The 21123-nt window shown below is 44.2% G+C and overlaps 1 protein-coding gene across 1 annotated transcript; it reads left to right on the forward strand.

Annotated features, from left to right (window-relative positions):
* The first annotated feature begins 1187 nt into the window (after window positions 1–1187).
* On the forward strand, window positions 1188–20261 carry FHL1 (four and a half LIM domains 1). Its single transcript, XM_044305166.1, has 6 exons — window positions 1188–1337; window positions 10670–10851; window positions 13928–14102; window positions 17639–17808; window positions 18102–18288; window positions 19862–20261. The coding sequence occupies exons 1-6, from the start codon at window positions 1316–1318 to the stop codon at window positions 20014–20016; spliced, it is 891 nt and encodes a 296-aa protein (XP_044161101.1). The 5' UTR covers window positions 1188–1315; the 3' UTR covers window positions 20017–20261.
* The last annotated feature ends 862 nt before the right edge of the window (window positions 20262–21123 follow it).

Raw genomic sequence — 21123 nt, forward strand, 5'->3', positions numbered from 1 at the left:
TACAGCGGATACAGTGACCGGATAAGAGGGGGTTCACATCACGTTTTTCCCATCCTTTTTACGTGTGCAAAAAAAGTATATGTTAATCGGATGCCTCAGGCTGATACCATACATATACATCAAACGGAAGCATAAAACGTGACGTGAACCCACCCTTACAGTGCCGGAGTGCACAACACGGATGTGAACCCCGTCTAACAGTAGATCTGGCTGGTGGCATTTGAAGGATGGAACTGAGCGTGTGTGACCACCTCAGTAGGTGGACGTGCACATTACTATACAGATAAAATACCATGGGGCACCATTAAAGAGAATATCTTTGGAACAAGTAACTCGTTTTTCATGCTGAATTATATTGAAATAGTATTTGGTGGCAGAACCCCTATAAAAAGCACGTAAAGTAAGTGAAGATGAGTAAATATTATGTGGCTGAAGTAATTGTATAGCTATATACACTCCCTAGGGCTCAGACTAGACTCCATCATGTGTAGACGTGGTATGGTTAACTACACTCCAGTATTGGACAAGGTAATCTTACGGATGCATTGCCCACAGTGGATTGGGGTTCATCCACATTGTGTGCCCTCTTGACCATCTCATGGTGCCATAGGTCTCAGTATGAAAGCTTCCACGCATTTGTGACTTTGAAACTAGCAATAACATGGAAAAGAAGAAAAGTAGCTTGAATTAATGTTAGTCAAATATGCTGATGCTGCTTAGATTAAAGTCTGGCGGTAAAGCAGCTTGTTGAGGTCTCTGCAGAGGAGGTTGGAGGAGATAACTGTAAGTTCTCATGTTTACCATAGAGATGAATGGAGCAGCATCGTTCATGTTCTTCCATTGCTACATTTGTATGGGGAGACACAGGACCCCCGCTTTTCATGATCTGTGGGGGTTATAACAACTATTATCCCCTAGCCAGTGGATAACTTTTTGTGAGGAGGAAGGCTGTAGGTGTAGACAGACTTATAGTTTCCATTGATGAACCAGGCAGATCTTCTCTTTGATCCATGAGTGGGATATTGGGTTTCATTAAGGGGAAGGGCTTCTATCGGCTTGGATGCTAATTTAGAAATTGGAGTAGTTGTGTGGGCATTTTATGTGTCCACTTTTTTTTTTTTGGACCCTATTCTTCTCCCAAAAGATAACCAAAAATGGTCTTGCTTTTGAGGGAGGATTAAACATGAAATCCCCAGAGAGGGGTGTGAACATGTGCTTGTGGCTCCTTATTAATAGCTGCTGTAAATGTATGTTATCAAACAGGAGGCTGTATCTGCTTAGGAAGGGACAATTGTCAGAGTGACCACTTGTTACAATGGCTTTCGAAAGACACTCAGGTAAATAAATGGTACTTTTTTGCTATCAGAAGCCGTTCTAGGACCCGTCAAAGCTGCTTTTGCTTCTTGCATTTTTCTTTTAGTTTTACGTGACTAGTGGCTGGTGTGTTTCCTATATTAATTGCTTTATTCAGCTGTTTGCTTCAGTGGAATGCGTCTTCTAACCTTCATGTTTATGGTTAGCAGATGCACTTCTATAAGAGTTCTGTAGTGTATACGAGGAACTAAGTAAACTTTGAATGGTTAGAGAAAGTTCAGTCATTTATCTGTGCTGCAGTTATAACAGATTTGTTCCATACAAAATCATTTTGCAATTTCAATGTTTTTGATGGTCTTTGATTTTTAGAATTATTTGCTACGATTTTATGTTTTTTTGTACGTTTCTCTTATACGTAAACCAAATAGTGGGTTTTAAACATCAAGCAAAGTGCGATGAGAACGCTGGATGCATTACAGTAGGTTTCCATAATGGAGTTAAATTGGAAGAACTGAGCATAGTTTGTGCTTGATGTCAGCATGGAATCATCTGGAGATTAGGTTGTTTGTGCTGAAGCCGTGAGATAAATGTGCAAAATAAAGTGTCTGCATCTATGACTTATCCTGTATATGGAAACCTTCATCCACTGACAATGCCCTGGTCCGTATCAGGGAGCAGTTCAAGGAATTTTTCAGTTTTAAGTTAATAGAGCTTTGTAATATACTTTGTTTCCGCTCCTCGCCATTTTCAAGGTATTTGTTTTCTGTCAGTGAATGAGGACACTTGATTAGATTCACAGACTGCAAACTGGCACATAACTAGTACTGCTGTCAGCTGAGAAGTGGATACAAGTGGATCCAGTCTAGGCGGTGTTTTGTGAGTTAAATACATAGCCTAGAACTTATACATTGTGGCAAGCTAGTGGTGAAATTTAAAGCCTACCTAAATAAAAAATAAAAAATAAAAAAAAGTTTGCATAATGGTTGTGCATCTTTGTACAACATAACTGTGAAGGAATAGTGTATTTTTCAGCCTAAATATTCCCCTATTCAGCTGCACAGTTAGATGCATTTCTCTCAGAAGCAGGGGCATCTCCCTTTTGTGGAATCTGCCAGCACTGCACTGCTGTGACGTCCTTTCCCTTACTTCCCACTATGTTTGTTTTCAGCACCGGAGCTCACAGGACATTCAGTTTCCATTCAGTATCCTGATTTATTTTACCGGACAGAAAAGTCCTACATGCAGGACTTTTTTTTTTTTTCTGGTCTTTTTGATGGAATCTGAGACCCTGAAGCCTCCAAGACAGATGTGAGCAAGTGCTTAATGAGGCCTTGTAAATCAATAGATTCTGTGTGAAGAGCTAAGGATACAATGTGATTAACACATGAATGTTGATTGCTTCACATGGTAAGGACTGTATCGTCTTTCATTACAGTAACTGCCGACCTAGTCTGTATTACCGCGAGCACATCTACATAGTAAAAGTACTCCCGAATGACACCTCTGCTCCCTGTCTGATAATTACACAGGCCGCCAGCTATTCCAGAGGACAAATGAGAGCAGAGACTCCACGTCCATTACTGTACCGTGTAAGAATGTTAGATGATTGGCAACTGTTGTCAGGGCTGTAAACAGCTGAAAACCACGGCCATAGCGGGAGCCTTATCGTCCGAGCAGCCACTTCCCTGCGTAGGAATATCATTTATCCTGCACCCTGGATTACCATTTATAATGCTCCAGGTTCATATGCAAAGTACATTTGGAGTGAGCACAAATATAAGCCGTAGATTATATATACGATAGATAGATAGATCGATTGATTAAATGATAGATATTAGATCTTGCTATATACTAGATATAATAGATAGATCGATCGATTAAATGATAGATATTAGATATTAGACAGATATATATTGGATTGGTCGCTACATAAATATTAGATATTGCTATATACTAGATATGATAGATATTAGATAGATAATACTGCAAAGCCGTATGGTAGGTTTCTCCCTCATAGCCATCAGGAAGCCTAAGAACATTGCACTTAATATTGATCCCCCTGCAATCCAGCAGCAGTGGCCGTGCTTGCACACTATAGGACCGCGGGAGTGTGCATAGGCCGGTGCTTTTTCCTATAGTGTGCAAACATGACCACCGCTGCTGGACTGCAGGGTGTTCCTAACCCCCTCCAAATAAGCAGTGTATAATGTGATGGAATAATGAATCCAGCGAAGGAGGCAATATGGACAATCACAATACATTAGTAAGTGCCTTTTATTAACTTTCTCTACAAGATAAATGCCCTTTTAGAAAGGGCCCTTTACCTTTCCAGATATGTCTCTTTTAGTAAATATTTCTATTCCACATGAAATGAGAATTCTGGAGTCTCTATCCTTATGACTCTATGTTGTGCCATTCCTCTGTTATTCTTGCTAAAAGTTTATAAATAAAGGTATAACTGGGTGTTACCAGCTTGGGGGGGGGGGGGGGTCCCTGTGCAGTTTGATATTGTCCTATCAATGCTGCCAGTGTCACACTGTGCACAGGGACACCTCCCACTCAACTGGTAACACCCAGTTGTACCTTTATTCATAATATTTTGCAGGAATAATAGCGGAACAGCATAACATACACTTATAAGAATAGATACTCCAGAATTGTTATAGCATGGGGAATGCAACCAGTTACCAAACCAGAGTTATACCCCAGCCCCAGCCCATCTGCTAGCTCTGTCTGGCCACAGGACGTCTGCGCCTTATTGCTATGTCTGCCTATTTTTTGACAAGTGACAAGAACAGCATAAAACTGCATAAAACTGGAGGAGCTGCAAATATTTGTTCAAAATCAGCAGCAAGATTTGCAGGAAAACTGGTGCAAGTTGCATAATGAATTCCCTCCTTGTGTTTTAGTTCCTTACACTTGCAAGTTATATATCTGCTGATTTATATAATACTCTGGAGGTCCATTTAAGAAAGTTCATATTGCTTGCTTCCCTTCATACAAAAGGTACTGTAAACTAATAAAACCCCAAACAGATTGAATGTTTGCTACTGTTAGCAAAATATACCAGCAACACCCGGCCTTTCCTGATAGTTTGCTACAATGTATCATACGAAAGTCCTGGCTGTCTATCTCACAGATAATGGCCTGGACCTGACACAGTTTTAGCTGTGAGATATATTAGGGTTGTATCTGCTTTTGGTTTCTGGATATAGAGAATGTTTTCATATAAAAGGATAGAAATTATAAAGGACATATACTACTTCTCTTTTTTTAATTCACTCCTGATTTTGGCTTTCAATACTGCATCAAGAAACACGACCATGTGTCTATACTCTAGGACAGGGATCAGTAACCTGCAGCACTCCAGCTGTTGTGAAACTACAATTCTCAGCATGCTCCATTCATTTCTGTGAGAGTTATGAGAAGAGCAGAGGAAGAATGTATGCTGGGAGTTGTAGTTTCACAACAGCTGGAGTGTCGGAGGTTGCCTACTCCTGCCCTAGGAACTTGATATTGCCGGTGACCAAAATCCTTGTGTGGTAGTGCAGTGGCAGGGTTTGGGGTCACCCCAAGGCTACACTGGGTCCCCTGGACACCGTTGAGGTGTCACCACATGTCTCTGCTCTCTGGATGGGATAGTAAAGGCGTGGTGCGCCCCAATGAGAAATAAGTCCAGAGAGTCAGGGTCTGCAGTAAACCAGCGTGCTTCTCTACTGGAGGAATTCAAGTGCAAAACAATATAGCCAGTGCATTGAGCTGGTTTCTCCAGTCTCCTCCCTGGCAGAAAAAGGTTTTGTGCTTAGGAAAGGCCTGAGCTAGCTGCCCCTCTGTCTCTAAGAAGGCTGGCTCCCTGACCAAAGTCTGGTGGCCTGGGTCTGTAGCTCAGTCTGGCTGGTTCCCCGGTCCTAGGGCTGGTGACGGTATCCCCATCTCAGTGCCCAGCGGTAGGAGTGACCAGAAGAAGAGTCTCTCCTACTAAGTACTGGTCCCTATCTGCAGACAACTAAGGGCTCTGACGGCTCTCCTTCTACACAGTTTTAGATGAACTAGAACCATCTAGTACAGGCATCCTCAAACTGCGGCCCTCCAGCTGTTGCAAAACTACAACTCCCAGCATGCCCGAACAGCCTACAGGTATCAGCCTACAGCAGGGCATTGTGGGAGTTGTAGTTTTACAACAGCTGGAGGGCCGCAGTTTGAGGATGCCTGATCTAGTGGGAGGGGTGGAGAAGCACAGCCTAAACAGAAACATTGTTACAATTTCTCTCTACCATAGACTTGTATAGAGAATGAATGCAAGTCAATGGAAATGACTAAGCATTTTTTCCAGACAAAAATAACAGAGCTAAACCAGACAGTGGGCCTCACTTGTCAAAACTGTCTAACAGAAAAACTGTCTTGGATGCCCAAAGCAACCAACCAGAGCTCTTCTTTGATTTTTTCAAAAATGAAAGGTTAACTCTGATTGGTTGCTATGGGCAACTAAGACAGTTTTCCTGCTAGACAGTTTAAATAAGACCCAGTGTGTCTGGTTTTTTCCCTTCTAAAACTTTGAATAGGTAGAAAGTCATAAAGTCTCTCAGCATTTGCAGGCTGTGCGTTAACCCTTTCCACAATGCGGTGCAGCCACAATACAAATAACAATACAAATGTATATAACAATAAACATATAAATGCAGTTCAACAATATGAAACAGTCTAAGTGCACACAACAGCCTACATCACAGTGCAAGGTAACCCTTCAAAGTGCAATAAGGCAGGGAGTCGATGGATTTGCAGAGTAGCAATAAGGGCAAATGTCGACAAATGTCCATAGTCCAAAGTTCCTTTATTCCAGGGCATTGCAGTAGCATCCAGAAGGCTGAGGACAGATGCATCCCGTCCCCTGCAGTGGTCTGTATAAATGGATGATGACCATAGCCGTGCCTGGCTTGCTTATGAATTCCTGTAGATTGCATCTAAAACGAGAAGGTCGCTAGGAGAGTCATCTCCAGTTTGGTGGCTGCTGACATTAGGAAAGGTCACAGATCCACTCTGTCTCCAGACTTTTATCTTGTAACCCCTTCTTCAGTGCCGCTGCCAGCATTTTGTCATGCCCTCACCCACTTTATTTAGCATCCGATGACAGAAGTTATTTTGACAGATATGAGAACTGCGAGGTGCCTGACTTTACTATGGCGTTCCATCGTCTTATTTCTTGTGATGGGGGCATTAACATAGAACTTGCTTCATTTGTGAATTAAAACATTAAAAAGTTATGTAATCTTGTTGTGTTTTTAAGATCTATACTTGCTGTCAGGAAATGGAATTATTTAGAATCTGGAAACTGATCATCTAGAGTCCTACTTACAAGGCTTATGGGCTTGTAATTTCTTTAATGGACGTGTGCCATCCGCATTTTCCACAGACAGCACACGCAACCATGGATTTTAATGTTTGTTCACACATCAGCATTTTTTTTACCGGACCGTGGGTCATTAAAAAAAATCACGGAGACATGCTCTACTTCCGTGATGCGGACAAAACTCACCCATTGACGTCCGTGGGTCTGTGAAAATCACGGACACAACACAGATGGTATACTTGTTAGGTCCGTTTTTCACTGACCACTGATAGGAGATCATTTTCAGCTGAGGAGTGTCCATGGAATATGGATGACACACACAGAGGGTAAAAAACAGATGCACGGACCGAACACGGATCCTTCACAGATGAAACGCAGAATTATTTTTTTCATGGACATCAAATGGACACGGAAATGTAAAGGATGCCTCGGGCTACTTTCACACAGTCAGTGTTTGATCAGTGATTTCCATCAGGTATTGTGAGCCAAAACCAGGACCGGGTCAAAAACACAGAAAAGGTGCAGATCTTTCCATTCACAATCACTGATGGAAATCACCGATCACACCCGTGTGTAAGCGGCCTTAGACTGTGTCAGTGTAGACCAAGGATCCGCAACCTCCGGCTCTTCTGAAACTACAACTCCCAGAATCCCTTTCACTTCTGTTGGAGATACAAGAACAGCCGAGTAAGTGTGCATGCTGGAAGTTGTAGTTTCACAGCAGTTGGAGTGCTGAAGGTTGCTGTAGACCAGGCATGCTCAACCTGCGGCTCTCCAGCTGTTGTAAAACTACAACTCCCACAATGCCCCGCTGTAGGCTGATAGCTGTAGGCTGTTCAGGCATGCTGGGAGTTGTAGTTTCACAGCAGTTGGAGTGCTGAAGGGTGCTGTAGACAATGCTCTGCGCACGATCCACACCAGGAGCAGCAGAAATGTCACTCTCCTGCCATGGACTTCTTGCTGTTTTCTTCCTTTCTCCGATATATTATAATAAACTGCAACTGTGTTAGCAGCTCTAGACATCTAACAAGTTTCTATTCACTCACAGCAATCAGACAATATTTCATAATGAAATGATTAATCTGTATACACTGGGCAGAATATAAATTTAGATACAAGGACCCTGAATAATTTAGGCTTTTCATCCCTTGCCAGTTTAGAGATAATGGAGCATAATGTCCCTATGATCATCAAAGTCCAATTCATGGGAAACCGGCCTTTAAGTCTTGGGAACAGATTTGCAACATTTTAATAATGAAGTTACATCTGCCAAAGGCGAACCTCTCGTGTGTTTTCTGTACCAGACTTCCTAAAGGGAACCGGTCACCATTAAAATGTAGTCCAGTCTGCAGGCAGCATATTACGAGGCAGGGGGAGCGGGGCAGACGGATATGTCGTTTTGTGGGGTATAAGGCGCCAGCACACAACCGTGTCCTGCATCTGTGTCCAACACAGTGAACTGTAGTACTTTTTGACTGCAGCGAGGATCACGAGTTTCCCATTTCATACCTGAATTCCTTTCTCCATAAGATATCTGCTGGTATTTGTCTGTGCCCTATGATCATCCATGCATGTATCATGCACCAGTGACAGATGTTCACATCCTATGTGATTTGCTGTTGTCACTGAAGGATCCTCCGTAGATAAAGTATGGGTATTATGATAAGGTCCTCTATCTCCCTTGTGAAATTATGGCTAAACAATGGAGTGTCTGGGTTTGAGGTGGTCCCAACACTACGCTAGGTCCCTCAGACACCATATTGGAGGTTTCGCCATGTTTTGCAGCTTTCTGAAATGGATAGTAGAGCATAGTGCACCTAGGGTGGCCAGAAGTCTGGTTTTAGGCCAGACAGTCAGGTTTTTAGACTTTGGGTCCTCCATCCTGTTCAAGGCCAGGACGGACAGCCAGAAGTCCTCCTTTTTTGTGGTTAAGTAGACAGCCGGCGGCCTCCAGCTCAGACATGGTCACTTTAGGTATCCCCGACAGGAGGCAGGGCTTGGCAGCACGTCATCAGCGCTGTAGCAATTCAGTTTTTTACAGGCGGTAACAGAGGAGTGCGGGTCGTGGAGAGACAGCGAGTGCCGCCACTGCCAGACTTGCCCAGTCTCTATCTACAGACTACAGTGCAGTGTACAAATACTCAGTCACTCTCAGACACTCACCCGACTGTTGAAACCACCCTCGCCAGCCAGCCAGGTCCAGCAGCAGCACCCTCAGCTCAGTCAGCTCCCTAGACTCAGCCAGCTGCCAGCCCACACTGAGCCCAGCCCGCCGCCAGCCCACACTGAGCCCAGCCCGCCTCCAGCCCACACTGAGCCCAGCCCGCCTCCAGCTTTCAGCAAGTTGATTCAGCCTGAGTTACTAGATATGTAAGCTGCCCACCCCATAGGCACTAATGCAACCCCGCACCATCAGAGATGGAGGCTTTTGAACTGTGCGCTGACAACCTGAATGGTCCCTCTCCTCTTGAATCAGCAGCACACCAGGTTTGTGGTTTCCCCCAAAAAATGAAAAATTTTGATTGATCTGACCTTTGCCTCATTCCATTTTAAATGAGCTTTAGCCCAGAAAAGACAGTGGTGTTTCTGAATTGTGCTGACATATGGCTTCTTTGCATGGTGCAGATTTAATTAGCATTTCTGGATTGCACGGTATACTGTGTTCACAATGATTTCTGGAAGCCTTCCTGAGCCCATGCAGTAATTTCCAGTGCAGAATCATCATGTCTGGTTTTAATGCAGTGCTGCCCGAGGGCCTGTAGATCCCTAGCATCTAATACTGACCATCGGCCTTGTCCCTTGCACACATGGATTTCTCCAGATTCTATAAATCTTTTGATGATATTATGTACCGTAGATGGTGGGATATTAAAGTTCTTTGCAATTTTACGTTGAACATTTTTCTGAAATTTGTTTCACAATTTTTAGATGCAGTTTTTTGTAGATTGGTGAACCTCTGCCCAACATCTGAGAGACTTTGTCTCACTTTTGACATCTGATACATTTTCAATGATCTAGTGGGAATAAAATATGGGTTTATGAGATTTGCTAGTGAAAGTACGTTTAATGAATTTAGTGAGAATGCTAAAGCCCAGTGTCAGATAGCTGTAACATGGTTGCAAGACCCAAGCCAATGCAGTTCTACTGAACCTAATCACGATACCCATAGGACCTTGTCTAAGGAGTCTTGTATACATTCATTTGTAACCAGAGGGTGTGCTCCGAATGGATGAAAGGTATGGAATATGTAGTTGCTGTATGATTATAGATACATTATTTCCTGATGTGTAAATGTGCACACACGGCATAATTATAGGGGATGCAGAAGTCACGCAGGGGTCCTACTACCATGAATTGATTATGTTGTACCTGCCGCCTATATTTTATGTGTCTACCTGAGCCTGTCTTAACGTGTGTTGCTTTTCCAGTAACATATATAACTCACAGTCCAAATAATTAAATATTAATCCTTTGAGTATTTCCCTTGCTGTATGCAAATTACGCTAAAAGAGTCAAATCATACTTTTTTGCCGTGAGAAGAGTCATTTTTTTGAGCTCCGCCTCAGAAACGCCCACAGAACTTTATTTTCGTGGCGCGCAGTGACCTGAGGAGGCGGGAGCATGCACAGTAATATCTTATTGGTCAACTAAAGGAAGGGCAGTGCAGAACTTCTGAGATGACATAAGATTAGTGTTGAGCAAACTTCTGTTTTCAAGTTCGGCATACAAGGTTGGGATTCAGCTTATGGTCCAGGGTAGCGGAATCCATAATGGAATTCTTAGACCAGTGTTTCCCAGCCTTTGGCTGTGCGGGCATGCTGGGAGTTGTAGTTTTGCAACAGCTGGAGGCACACTGGTTGGGAAACACTGTCTTAGACAACCCGAACCTTGTATGTTGAACTTGAAATCAGAAGTTCGCTCATCCCTACATAAGATACTATATGCGTATATATCTTAAAGATGCTGACCGCTTCCTTTTAACTCCCTCAATTTCCATTGTTTTCATAGGTCCGCGGCACTACAGTGTGGGTACAATGTCCGACCGCCTGGACTGCCACTACTGCAGAGCTCCTCTTCAAGGGAAAAAGTATGTGGAGAAGGATGCCAACAAATGCTGTGTAAAGTGCTTTGAGAAAATCTGCGCCAACACCTGCGCTGAGTGCCGGAAACCCATTGGAGTGGATTCCAAGGTTAGAATGGGAAGGAAGGGGTTAAATGTGATGCCAGTGGCTAAGTCTTGTATATATAGTGCCAATAGTCATGCCTCTATGTCAGCTTGGAGAAGTATACAGGGGAAAGGCACTTCAGTGTTGGCATTGGATCCCCAACCTAATGTATGTCTCCATTTTGGGGTTGTTCACAAGTTCTCGTTCACACGGTGCAGTTTTAGAGGCATGCTCATTTTCAAAACTGCCCTATGTGAACAAGGCCTCGGACAGAGTTATATCAGTGTCAGTTCTATACTTAAAAGTTCTTACAAAAGTTGTAAAATGTCACATTGAGGAGTTTTCACTGCAAATGTCTGGCCAGTCCCAAACATGGTACACACGCTGCAGCCCCTGCTTGGTTTTGATTATTCTTTTTTCCCAGTGATTAAATACTGCCACCTAGTGTTGAAATTATCAGTTGAAAACCATATAGGAAAAGGTCAATTGGCGTAAAGCAGGGATGCTCATTCTGCGGCCCTCCAGTGTGGTAAAACTACAACTCCCACCATGCCCTGCTGTAAAACTATAGCTGTAGTCTGTCTGAGTATGCTGGGAGTTGTAGTTTTGCAACAGCTGGTGAGTCACAGGTTGAGCATGCTTGGTGTAAAGTAACCATAAAAATAAAAAAACTGGAAAGAAAGAATTACGTTTTCTGTTCATAGACTGCAGTTTATTAAGTTATCTTGGAATTAATTCTACGGTTTCTCCAGAAACGAGTGCGTTATCCGCAGGGACTAGGTTCCATCAGATTTTAAGTTCATATCATTTGCAGTCCAGTAATAAATAAATAAAAATCAAAGAGTAAAACTAATGGTAAAGAACAATTTAAACCTAAACCATAGATACAGCATTTGTGCATCAAGCTCTGTTCACACCTGTGTTGTGGTTTATACTTGTAGGGGATCTGTTGCATGTGGCGTTCTACTTCCCATTTGATGGAGACTCTGAGTGCCAATAATCTGGTAGATGATACTTGCAGTCCTATGTAACACCCCAGATAACACAGTGATAGCTCTTCAAGTACACCTAAAGCAGTAGATGGTACCTGCAGTCCTATGTTACACCCCAGATAACACTGTGATAGCTCTCCGAGTACAAATAAAGCAGTAGATGTTGCCTGCAGTCCTATGTAACACCAGAGATAACATAAGGCAAAGGAGTGCTCCGGGATTTACATACTGATGGCCTATTCTTTGAGGCTGGTGGGGGTCCGACTCTTGGCACCTCTGCCAATCAGCTGTTTGAGGAGACAGAGACTCCCTCCTTACCAAGCACATAGCGCCTGTGCATGGTATTGCAGCTCAGCCCCATTCACTTGTATAGGACGGAGCTGCACAATGGTCACTTGACCGATGAATGTGACATTACTGGGCTAGGAAGAGGCATAAGCGCTCACAGAGGACCGCGGCCTCTACAGAAACAGAAGAACCATTGGGCAGCACACGGAAGGAGGGGATGCAGGTTCCGTAGACAGCACCAGGCCTATGGTGCACTTAAATCGACCCTGGTGGTCGCACCCAAAATCACTGTGTACCCATACCCTAATCCTTGTTAGCGGCAGAGGAGCCGGCTGTGGTACACAGTTTCCACAACTCCGATGGAAGTTAATAGGAGCAACGCTAACAGCGTAGCATGACTAGTACGCGGTTTCCGTAACTCCTGAGATGGGCATATCCCTTTAAGGGAAGGCCAGACTACATCATCTAACTGCTGAGGAGAACCAGATTTGTTTAGTCCAAAGCCCAGGAACAAGAGACAAGCAAAGCTTGAAGGCCAATACCTGAATATTACAAATGAGTTGGTATGAACAGCTGGTAAAGCCATTTTGGTAACAGCCATTTTTGAATTTGAACCTAAACTTTAAAGTGAATATCCACTGTTTATCCTCTCGTCATTTTACAGTCCAGCTTTCTGTGTGGATTTATTTTCCTCCATATTTTTATTGCAGACAGTGCCGTCTCCTCTGATAGAGTTCCACAGACAGGCACTTGCATACTGTTTAATCGATGAGTTCCATTTTTGCAATTAGCTCCCCCTGGTGGTGGCTGCAACCATCCATAATTCTATCATTTAAAGGGATTGCCAAATGATTAGATATCACATTTCTCTACAGGGATCAGCAACCTTCGGCACTCCAGCTGTTGTGAAACTACAATTCCCAGCATGCTCCATTTATTTCTATGTAAGTTCTTAGAAGAGCAGAGCAAGTATGAATGCTGGGAGTTGTAGTTTCACAACAGCTGGAGTGCCGGAGGATGCCTACCTCTGACCTAAAACATAAGATTTTCCCGCTGTGCCCCCCGTTTACTTTTCCTGCTTGGTATGCTAATGCATAGCATCGGTACAGGGAGGAGGAGACGGTCCTGTTACTCAATGGGCGTCCCCTTCTCCCTAGCGCTGTCCAATCGCAGCGGAGAGCGTCACAGCCAGGGAGAAGGCGAGTTGTTTTTTTTCTCCCTGGCTGTGACGCTCTCTGCTGCGATTGGACAGCGCTAGGGAGAAGGGGACGCCCATTGAGAAACGGAGCACTCTCCTCCCTGTACCTATGCCCTACATAAGCTGCTAGTTAGTTCATAATGTCTGGACCCATGAAAGGTCCTCTTTAAAGGGGCTGTGGCATGAAAGATATTCTACATTTTTCAAACCAGCACCTGAATATTTTTGTAATTGCATGTAATTAAAAAGTTTGTTTGGCTACTAAGCTTTATCTGTATAGTGCCACCTGCTGTTTGTTCTATTCCTTATTTCACCGTCCTCCCTGAGGTGGTTGCACATGCTCACTATAAATCTTCAACTGCCACCTTCTGTTAGAAGCTGTGACAGTTACAGGGAGAGAGCTGCAGCACAAAGGACACGTCCCCTGAGCTGCAGCACAAAGGACACGTCCCCTGAGCTGCCAGCCTGAAATAAATCTAGCAGAACAATTGAAGAAATGAATGTGGAGATATCTGGATCCATGGGAGATACCGGGCTGGTTCTAGCTTTGTTAGAGATGGTCATGTACTATATCAGGTCTGATTTTCATTTTTTACATTAAAAAAATTCTGCTCATTTGTAGGAGCTGCATTATAAGAACCGTTACTGGCATGATAGTTGCTTCCGCTGTGCCAAATGCTACCATCCTCTGGCCAATGAGCAATTTATTTTCAAGGACAATAAAATTATGTGTGCTAGGTGCACCACCAGAGAGGACGCCCTGCGCTGCAATGGATGCCACAAGCTGATCGAGCCAGGTAAATGCAATAGGACAACCGATATTCTTATTCAGAATAATACATCTCTCCCCTGAACACTGGTTGGACCCATCACCATTAATGTCCCAGTGGGTCACGCTGGATTTCCATTTTCAGTTTTTTTCATGCAGTTTTTGAAGCTAAAGCCAGGAATAGATTATAAAGCGAGGACTGGGCTTTCTCATCTTTTTAAATCGACTACTGGCTTTGGCTTAAAATAAATAAATGAACGTGGAAACACAACCTTCACCCGTATCAGCCTGTTCATACTGTGTGTATTTACGTATCCAAATATTTAAAAGGTCTATTCCATAGTAGCTACAGTGGCTCTACTGGTGACCACAATCACGTTGTACTATTTACAGTCCCCTTGCAATGTAACAATTCAACTTTAGCACAGTTAATCCAGTCCCTCCTGATTCATGAATATACAAGAACAGTTAGGCCTCTTTCAGACGGGCGTCCCGGATTTGCTCTGGATGCGTCCTGGGTGCATTGCGGGAAACCCGCGCGAGCGCGCTCACAATTTCAGTCAGTTTTGATTGCGATGGCGTTGTTCAGTTTTTAGTCCGCGGGTGCAATGCGTTTGGCACGCGTGTGATAAAAAACTGAATGTGGTACCCAGACCCGAACCCGGACTTCTTCACTGAAGTTCGGGTTTGGGGTCGGTGTTGTGTAGATGTTATTATTTCCCCTTATAACATGGTTATAAGGGAAAATAATCGCATTCTTAATACAGCTTACTAAAATGTTGCTTCAGGGGTTAAAAAAAATTAAACAAAATTTACTCACCTCATCCACTTGATCGCACAGACTGCATAGTCTTCTTTCTTCTTCTTTGAGTACCTGCAAAAGGACCTTTGATGACGTAATCACGCTCACCACGTAGTGACGTCAGCGCAGGTCCTGTTGAATGAAGATAGAAGATCCTTCCTATCAGATATTGGGGCATATCCTAGCAATACGCCCCCTTTAACACCCCTGTGTACCCTTGGGACTCTTTCACACGAGCGTGTGTGTCTGGAAATCAAGTCTCGTGGGTAAGCATGATCCTCTGTTCTGAACACTACTCCCCTTGCAGGAGCGCAGGGCATTATACTGATTTATAATGCTGTGTGTCTCTGCATGACCTTATTGCTACAGAAGGTCAAGCAGAGGCACACAGCATTATAAATCAGTATAATGCCCTGTGCTCCTGCAAGACGAGCAGTGTCCTGAACGGAGGCTCACACTAACACACGGTGTGATTTCCACGCTGCACACGCTCGTGTGAAAGAGCCCTTACTGCAGACTGCTAGCCGTTATAAATGAAGAATTGGCACATCATAGAGCCATAAGACTAGATGCCGCAGCATTGTTATTGCATGAAGCTATTATAATGGGCATGTCAGGAGCGGTGACAGGTCCTCTTTAAGTTACACCTCTGCCCATAATTATACAGCTACGTAACACGTTTATCTGTAAGCAGGTCAACCCGTAACAAAAGTTAATAAAAATCTGCATATACGTTATGATGTTCTTTAAGGAAAGTACTGACTTTCCTGAAAAGGGGTTATCCGTTTCTGATACTTATGACCTATCCTCAGGATAGGTCATCAATATCAGATTGCCGCATATGGGGCTGAGCTGCAACTACTGTAGGTGACCAATGTACGGTACTCACGGAGCACCAGTCTCTTCTGACAACTATTTGGCAGGGGTACCGGGTGCCGGACCCCCACTGGTCTGATATTGCTGACCAATCCTGAGGATAGATCATCAATATTAAACGGATCACCCATTTAAGAATAGCCAGTAGTGATGAGCGAAGAGCGCTTTGGATCATAGATCTGAAATCGCCATATTCAAAACTTAGTTTGAATACTGTACCGAGTCCCGTCTCCATACAGCATTCAAATGTATGGGATTCGCAGAGTTGAAATTTATGTCCGAAGACTTTGATTATTCAACTTGAAAACCACTTTAAATTTGGGATCAGAAGTTGACTCCTGTACCGGCTGGCACCTGGGTACTGAACCCGACTTGGGATGCCAGTTTTAATCTTTTCAAGTTGAATAATCGAAGTCTGAAGTTATTTAACAAAGTCTTATGAGACTTCGGACATAAAGAATTTTACCTCCGCGAAGCCCATACATATGAAGATGGATCTCGGGACAGCATTCAAACAAAGACTCTGATCTAAAGTGTGCGTCGCTCAACACTAATGGCCAGTATTTCCCTGATCTGTGTCTAAAGGGCCCTTTACATGGGCCAAGAATCCGCCAGATAATCGCTAACGCGCATTCATAGAAACGCTCCTTAGCAATTATCTGTCAGTGTAAAACTGCCACTAATTACCTGATGAACAAGCACAACGCTCGTTAATCGGGTAATAGATTATTTGTGCAGACACAAAAATCGTTTTTGCCGGCAGCAGATTGTTCTGTCTAATGGCGCTCTGCTGCCGGCAAACATGGATTCTGTATGGCGACGAGCAATGGCATTAGCGATCACTCCTCCCCATACTGTACATGTAAAGGCAGCGGTCTCCTCCACTGACGAGCAGGCGACTGACAGGAAGGAAACGTTCCTCCACGGCAATCGCCTGCTGTACAAGCGACATTAAAGGGACACTGACAGGCCCAAAAAGCATATTTAGGGGTATATATGACAGTATAGGTCTTATAAAGTGTATTAGAATCATCTAAGTATCCCCCCTGTCCACCTCATAAATACAGTAATATAAAGTTTTATAACCTGCTTTCCTGGTGTTCAATCTGCCCAAGGGGCGGAGCTTCATATCAACTTGCGCCCAGCCAGCCTCGCCACAGCTGCCGTTTGAAGCGCCGCCCAGCTCATCAATATTCACTGAGCTGGGCGGCTACTCTGAAGCGCTGTACTAGTGTCCCCGGCCATCTTCAGCGCATGCGCCCGGCACCCTCACTGCCCAGGATCGCATCGCGCGTCTGCTTTATGCGCATGCGCCCGGCACAGCAGCGCCCCGCATGCGCATAAAGCAGACGCGCGATGCGATCCCGGCCAGTGAGGGTGCCGGGCGCATGCGCTGAAGATGGCCGGGGACACTAGTACAGCGCTTCAGAGTAGCCGCCCAGCTCAGTGAATATTGATGAGCTGGGCGGCGCTTCAAACGGCAGTTGTGGCGAGGCTGGCTGGGCGCAAGTTGATATGAAGCACCGCCCCTTGGGCAGATTGAACACCAGGAAAGCAGGTTATAAAACTTTATATTACTGTATTTATGAGGTGGACAGGGGGGATACTTAGATGATTCTAATACACTTTATAAGACCTATACTGTCATATATACCCCTAAATATGCTTTTTGGGCCTGTCAGTGTCCCTTTAAGACATCTCATTCGGCAAGAATCCTACTCTGTTGATAGATATTTGGCTTGGCTATTTTCTCTTGTCATGTTCCAAGGCTTTTTGTAAAGTTGGACATTGACTCTTCCAATAGGCGGCACTAGCGAGACAGTTCTTTCTCTGAGAGGTGCCTCTTTGCATATAAAAGTACTTACATTTGCTTCTTTTTGTTGCAGGTGGTCGCAATGTGGAATATAAGGGAACTGCCTGGCACGAGGACTGCTTTAAATGCAGCAACTGCAAGCAGGTCATAGGGGCAGGAAGCTTCTTCCCCAAAGGAGCAGACATCTTTTGTGTCAACTGCCATGAGCAAAAGTTTGCTAAAAACTGTGTAAAGTGTAAGAACGTAAGTGTTCATACTTGTCAGTCAACTTGCAGAAGATTAGAAAACGGGGCCGCTTATTTTTCTCCTCCTGAAACAGCGCCACACGTGTTCCTGGGTTGTATCTAGTATTGCAGCTCAATCCCATCCAGGTAATTTGGCGACCTGCAATACCAGACATTAGCCATGATGACGAGTGGCGCCGTATGGAGTCATACAATTTCAACAGTTGTCCAAAAGATATACCGCAACCCATCGTTCTAAGGACATGACGACCCATCACTCTGTGTCCTAACAGTATGCGCTTTCTTTTCCAGCCGATAACATCTGGAGGGATAACCTATCAGGATCAGCCATGGCATGGCGACTGCTTTGTGTGTGAAACTTGCCACAAAAAGCTCGCCGGCCAGCGCTTCACCGCTGTTGAGGATCACTACTATTGTGTGGATTGCTACAAGACGTTTGTGGCCAAGAAGTGTTCCGGCTGTAACAACCCTATAACAGGTACTGACTGCACGAGCGCGTCACGTATGTATCGGGTACATGGAGATGCTGCTGCTGACCTAAAGGAATGTTTGCTTCAGAAAAATGGCCGCCTATATTCAAGAGAACAGGATGAAGCTGTAATCAGCCTGCACCGCTACTCCTATGGAGACTGCGTGCAGACACACTAAACAGGCTGCAGCGCTCCTGAGAGTGCCCTCGCTCCTTCAATCGTCTGATCAGAAGATGTGCCGTTCCGCTATTTATCCTACATTGAAAACAAGGCACTATCAGTTGGGGGTGTGTCCCTACACGCTGACCAATCAGTACTACCAGACTGCAAAGGGACACACCCCCAACGACAAGAGGAATGGTAACGGCCCAGTTGTCAATTTGATATAACATCCCTCTGTTGTTCCTCCTAGAAAATGTATTCAGCAGAGTTCTAAGACAAGATGATCCAGAATTACTGTCGTATAAGTCGAGTGAGAGTAGAAGTATATAGCAAAACGGCCATGTCAGGGAAGTAGAAGAGCGTAGTGCATAGAGACTATAAATTGAACTCCATAATAAACCAGTATGAGATAAATGATTGCAGCAGTGACCAGTCTGTCTTAGGCCTCATGCACACAACCGCTGTGTTTTTTGCGGAACAGTACGGACAGCCTTTAATATAACTGCCTATTCTTGTCCGCAAAACGTGGACAAGAATAGGACAGTTTTTTTTTTGCGGACCATGGAGTGCTGTCCGCATCTTTTGCGGCCCCATTGAAGTGAATGAGTCCGCATCCGAGCTGCCAAAACTGCGGCTAGGATGCGTACCAAAACAACGGCCGTGTGCATGAGGCCCTAGGGCTTATGCAAACAATTGTATTTTGTTTCCGTGTTCCATTTTTCTTGTGAATTGGATGTGAACCCTTTAATTTCAACGGGTCCGCAAAAAAATGCTGACAGCACACCGCATCCATATGTCTGTCCCGTAGCCCGGCAAAAACGACAGAACATGTCCTATTCTTGTCCGTTTTGCAGACAAGGATAGGCATTGTTACAAGGGATCCGCAAAAAAACTGATGCAATAGGGATGTAACCCAGACGTCATCCGTATTTTTTACAGACTGCAAAACACATATGGTTGTGTGCATGAGCGTTTAGGGAGAGTTCCCTGCACAGTCTGACGCTGGCAGCCATGATAGTGTCAGACTGTGCAGGGACACCCACAAGGAATAATAGAGGAACGGCACAACATACCATAACCATGGATGTTCCAGAATGGTTATTACATGGGGAATGCAAGCACTAAACAGACATGTCAGGAGAGGTGACAAGTCATTTTTGCAGAGCAACGGTTTGCTGCAGTGTGTGGTCTACTTGTTGACAGTTTCCAGGTAGGAACTAGAAATCTTTCTGTACATAGGACAAAGAAAAATGTTAGATTTTACATTCAATGTCTATATAGTAAATCAGCAGCAGTATTGCCTTTATATTCTGCCGCTAGTGACAAGAGCACCAGTCACTCCTCAGTAAAGTCCGGCACGAATACTATGCATTGATCACCTACAGAATCTCCTGCTAACAGAACTCTCTCCTTTCACAGGATTCGGAAAGGGATCCAACGTGGTGAATTATGAAGGGCACTCTTGGCATGAGTATTGCTTCACTTGTAAGAAGTGCTCCCTGTCCTTGGCTAACAAGCGTTTTGTACGTCATAACGAGCAGATCTACTGTCCCGACTGTGCCAAGAAAGTCTAAGAGGGCACTCCGGAGATACTGATTGAAATGATTTAGTTAAGCGTTACTATGCATGACATTTGGCCTTGTTCAATGATCTCTTTATGAAAGAAGAACTATATGCATGCCGAATCTGTTCTAGCTTCCTTTAAACAAATATATGTTAAAATGTTTTGTGCTCCTTGTGGCTCTCCAGCTGTTGAGAAACTACAAAATCCCAACATAACCGGATATTTGGCCATTAAAGGATAACAGTCACATTTAGACCCTAATTTCAATTTTCATATATGTAGTAACTAATAACATGATATTCCAGAATCAGTTACTATTAGACTGACTTACCCCATATTTAATAAGATTCAGCCCTTAGCAACCAGTCTGCATAAAACTGAAATCTCACTATTCAGTTAAGATAGCCGCCACTGCCCTCACCCTGAGGCTAATCCCGCCTGCCCTCACTAGCCAGTAACAATAGCCCCCCAAAGTGTCAGTAACCAGAGCCCTCCCCCCCTAAAGGGTTAATCTCCTGCAGCACAAAGGGGTCCTCTTACCACATGTTGCTTTCATTTATACACTGAGCAGACGGCAGATCTCCCTTCCCTGGTCTGCACTGCTCCAGCTCTGCATTGTCCCAGTCTGCTGAGTGAGGGAGTGTCTGCCAAGCGCAGGGACAGGGAGAAGTGCACACAGCCCAGGCACTGTTATCAGCTGCTGGGGAGGACCTAGCTTTAATCATTTACTTACAGTCCCTGGCTGTCTGTAATCTGACCCTGCACGCTGCGCTTCTGCGTCCTTCAACAGATAGACGGACCTGCCTAGCAACCTGATTTTAAGCACAGGTAAAATAGGCAGTACAGGGAACAAAAATGTGGCATTAAGGGGTAATTGAATACACAGTGAAAAGTTGAAATAGGGCCACCAAGGAGATATTAATCCTCACAATCCAATACTCAAGAAAAAATATATAATAAAAATACGACAGTTATCCTTTAAGGGAGTTGTCTGGGGTTAGAAAAAATAAATGTGAAAAAAAATAGTTTTCAATCAGGGAAATGGTCCCGGCCTTGACCATGGTGCGTCTGGTAATACAGCTCCTTATTCAGGTGACTGGGGGTTAACTGCAATACC

The sequence above is a fragment of the Bufo gargarizans genome, chromosome 9, assembly GCF_014858855.1.
Source record: "Bufo gargarizans isolate SCDJY-AF-19 chromosome 9, ASM1485885v1, whole genome shotgun sequence".
In the NCBI taxonomy this organism is placed as follows: domain Eukaryota; kingdom Metazoa; phylum Chordata; class Amphibia; order Anura; family Bufonidae; genus Bufo; species Bufo gargarizans.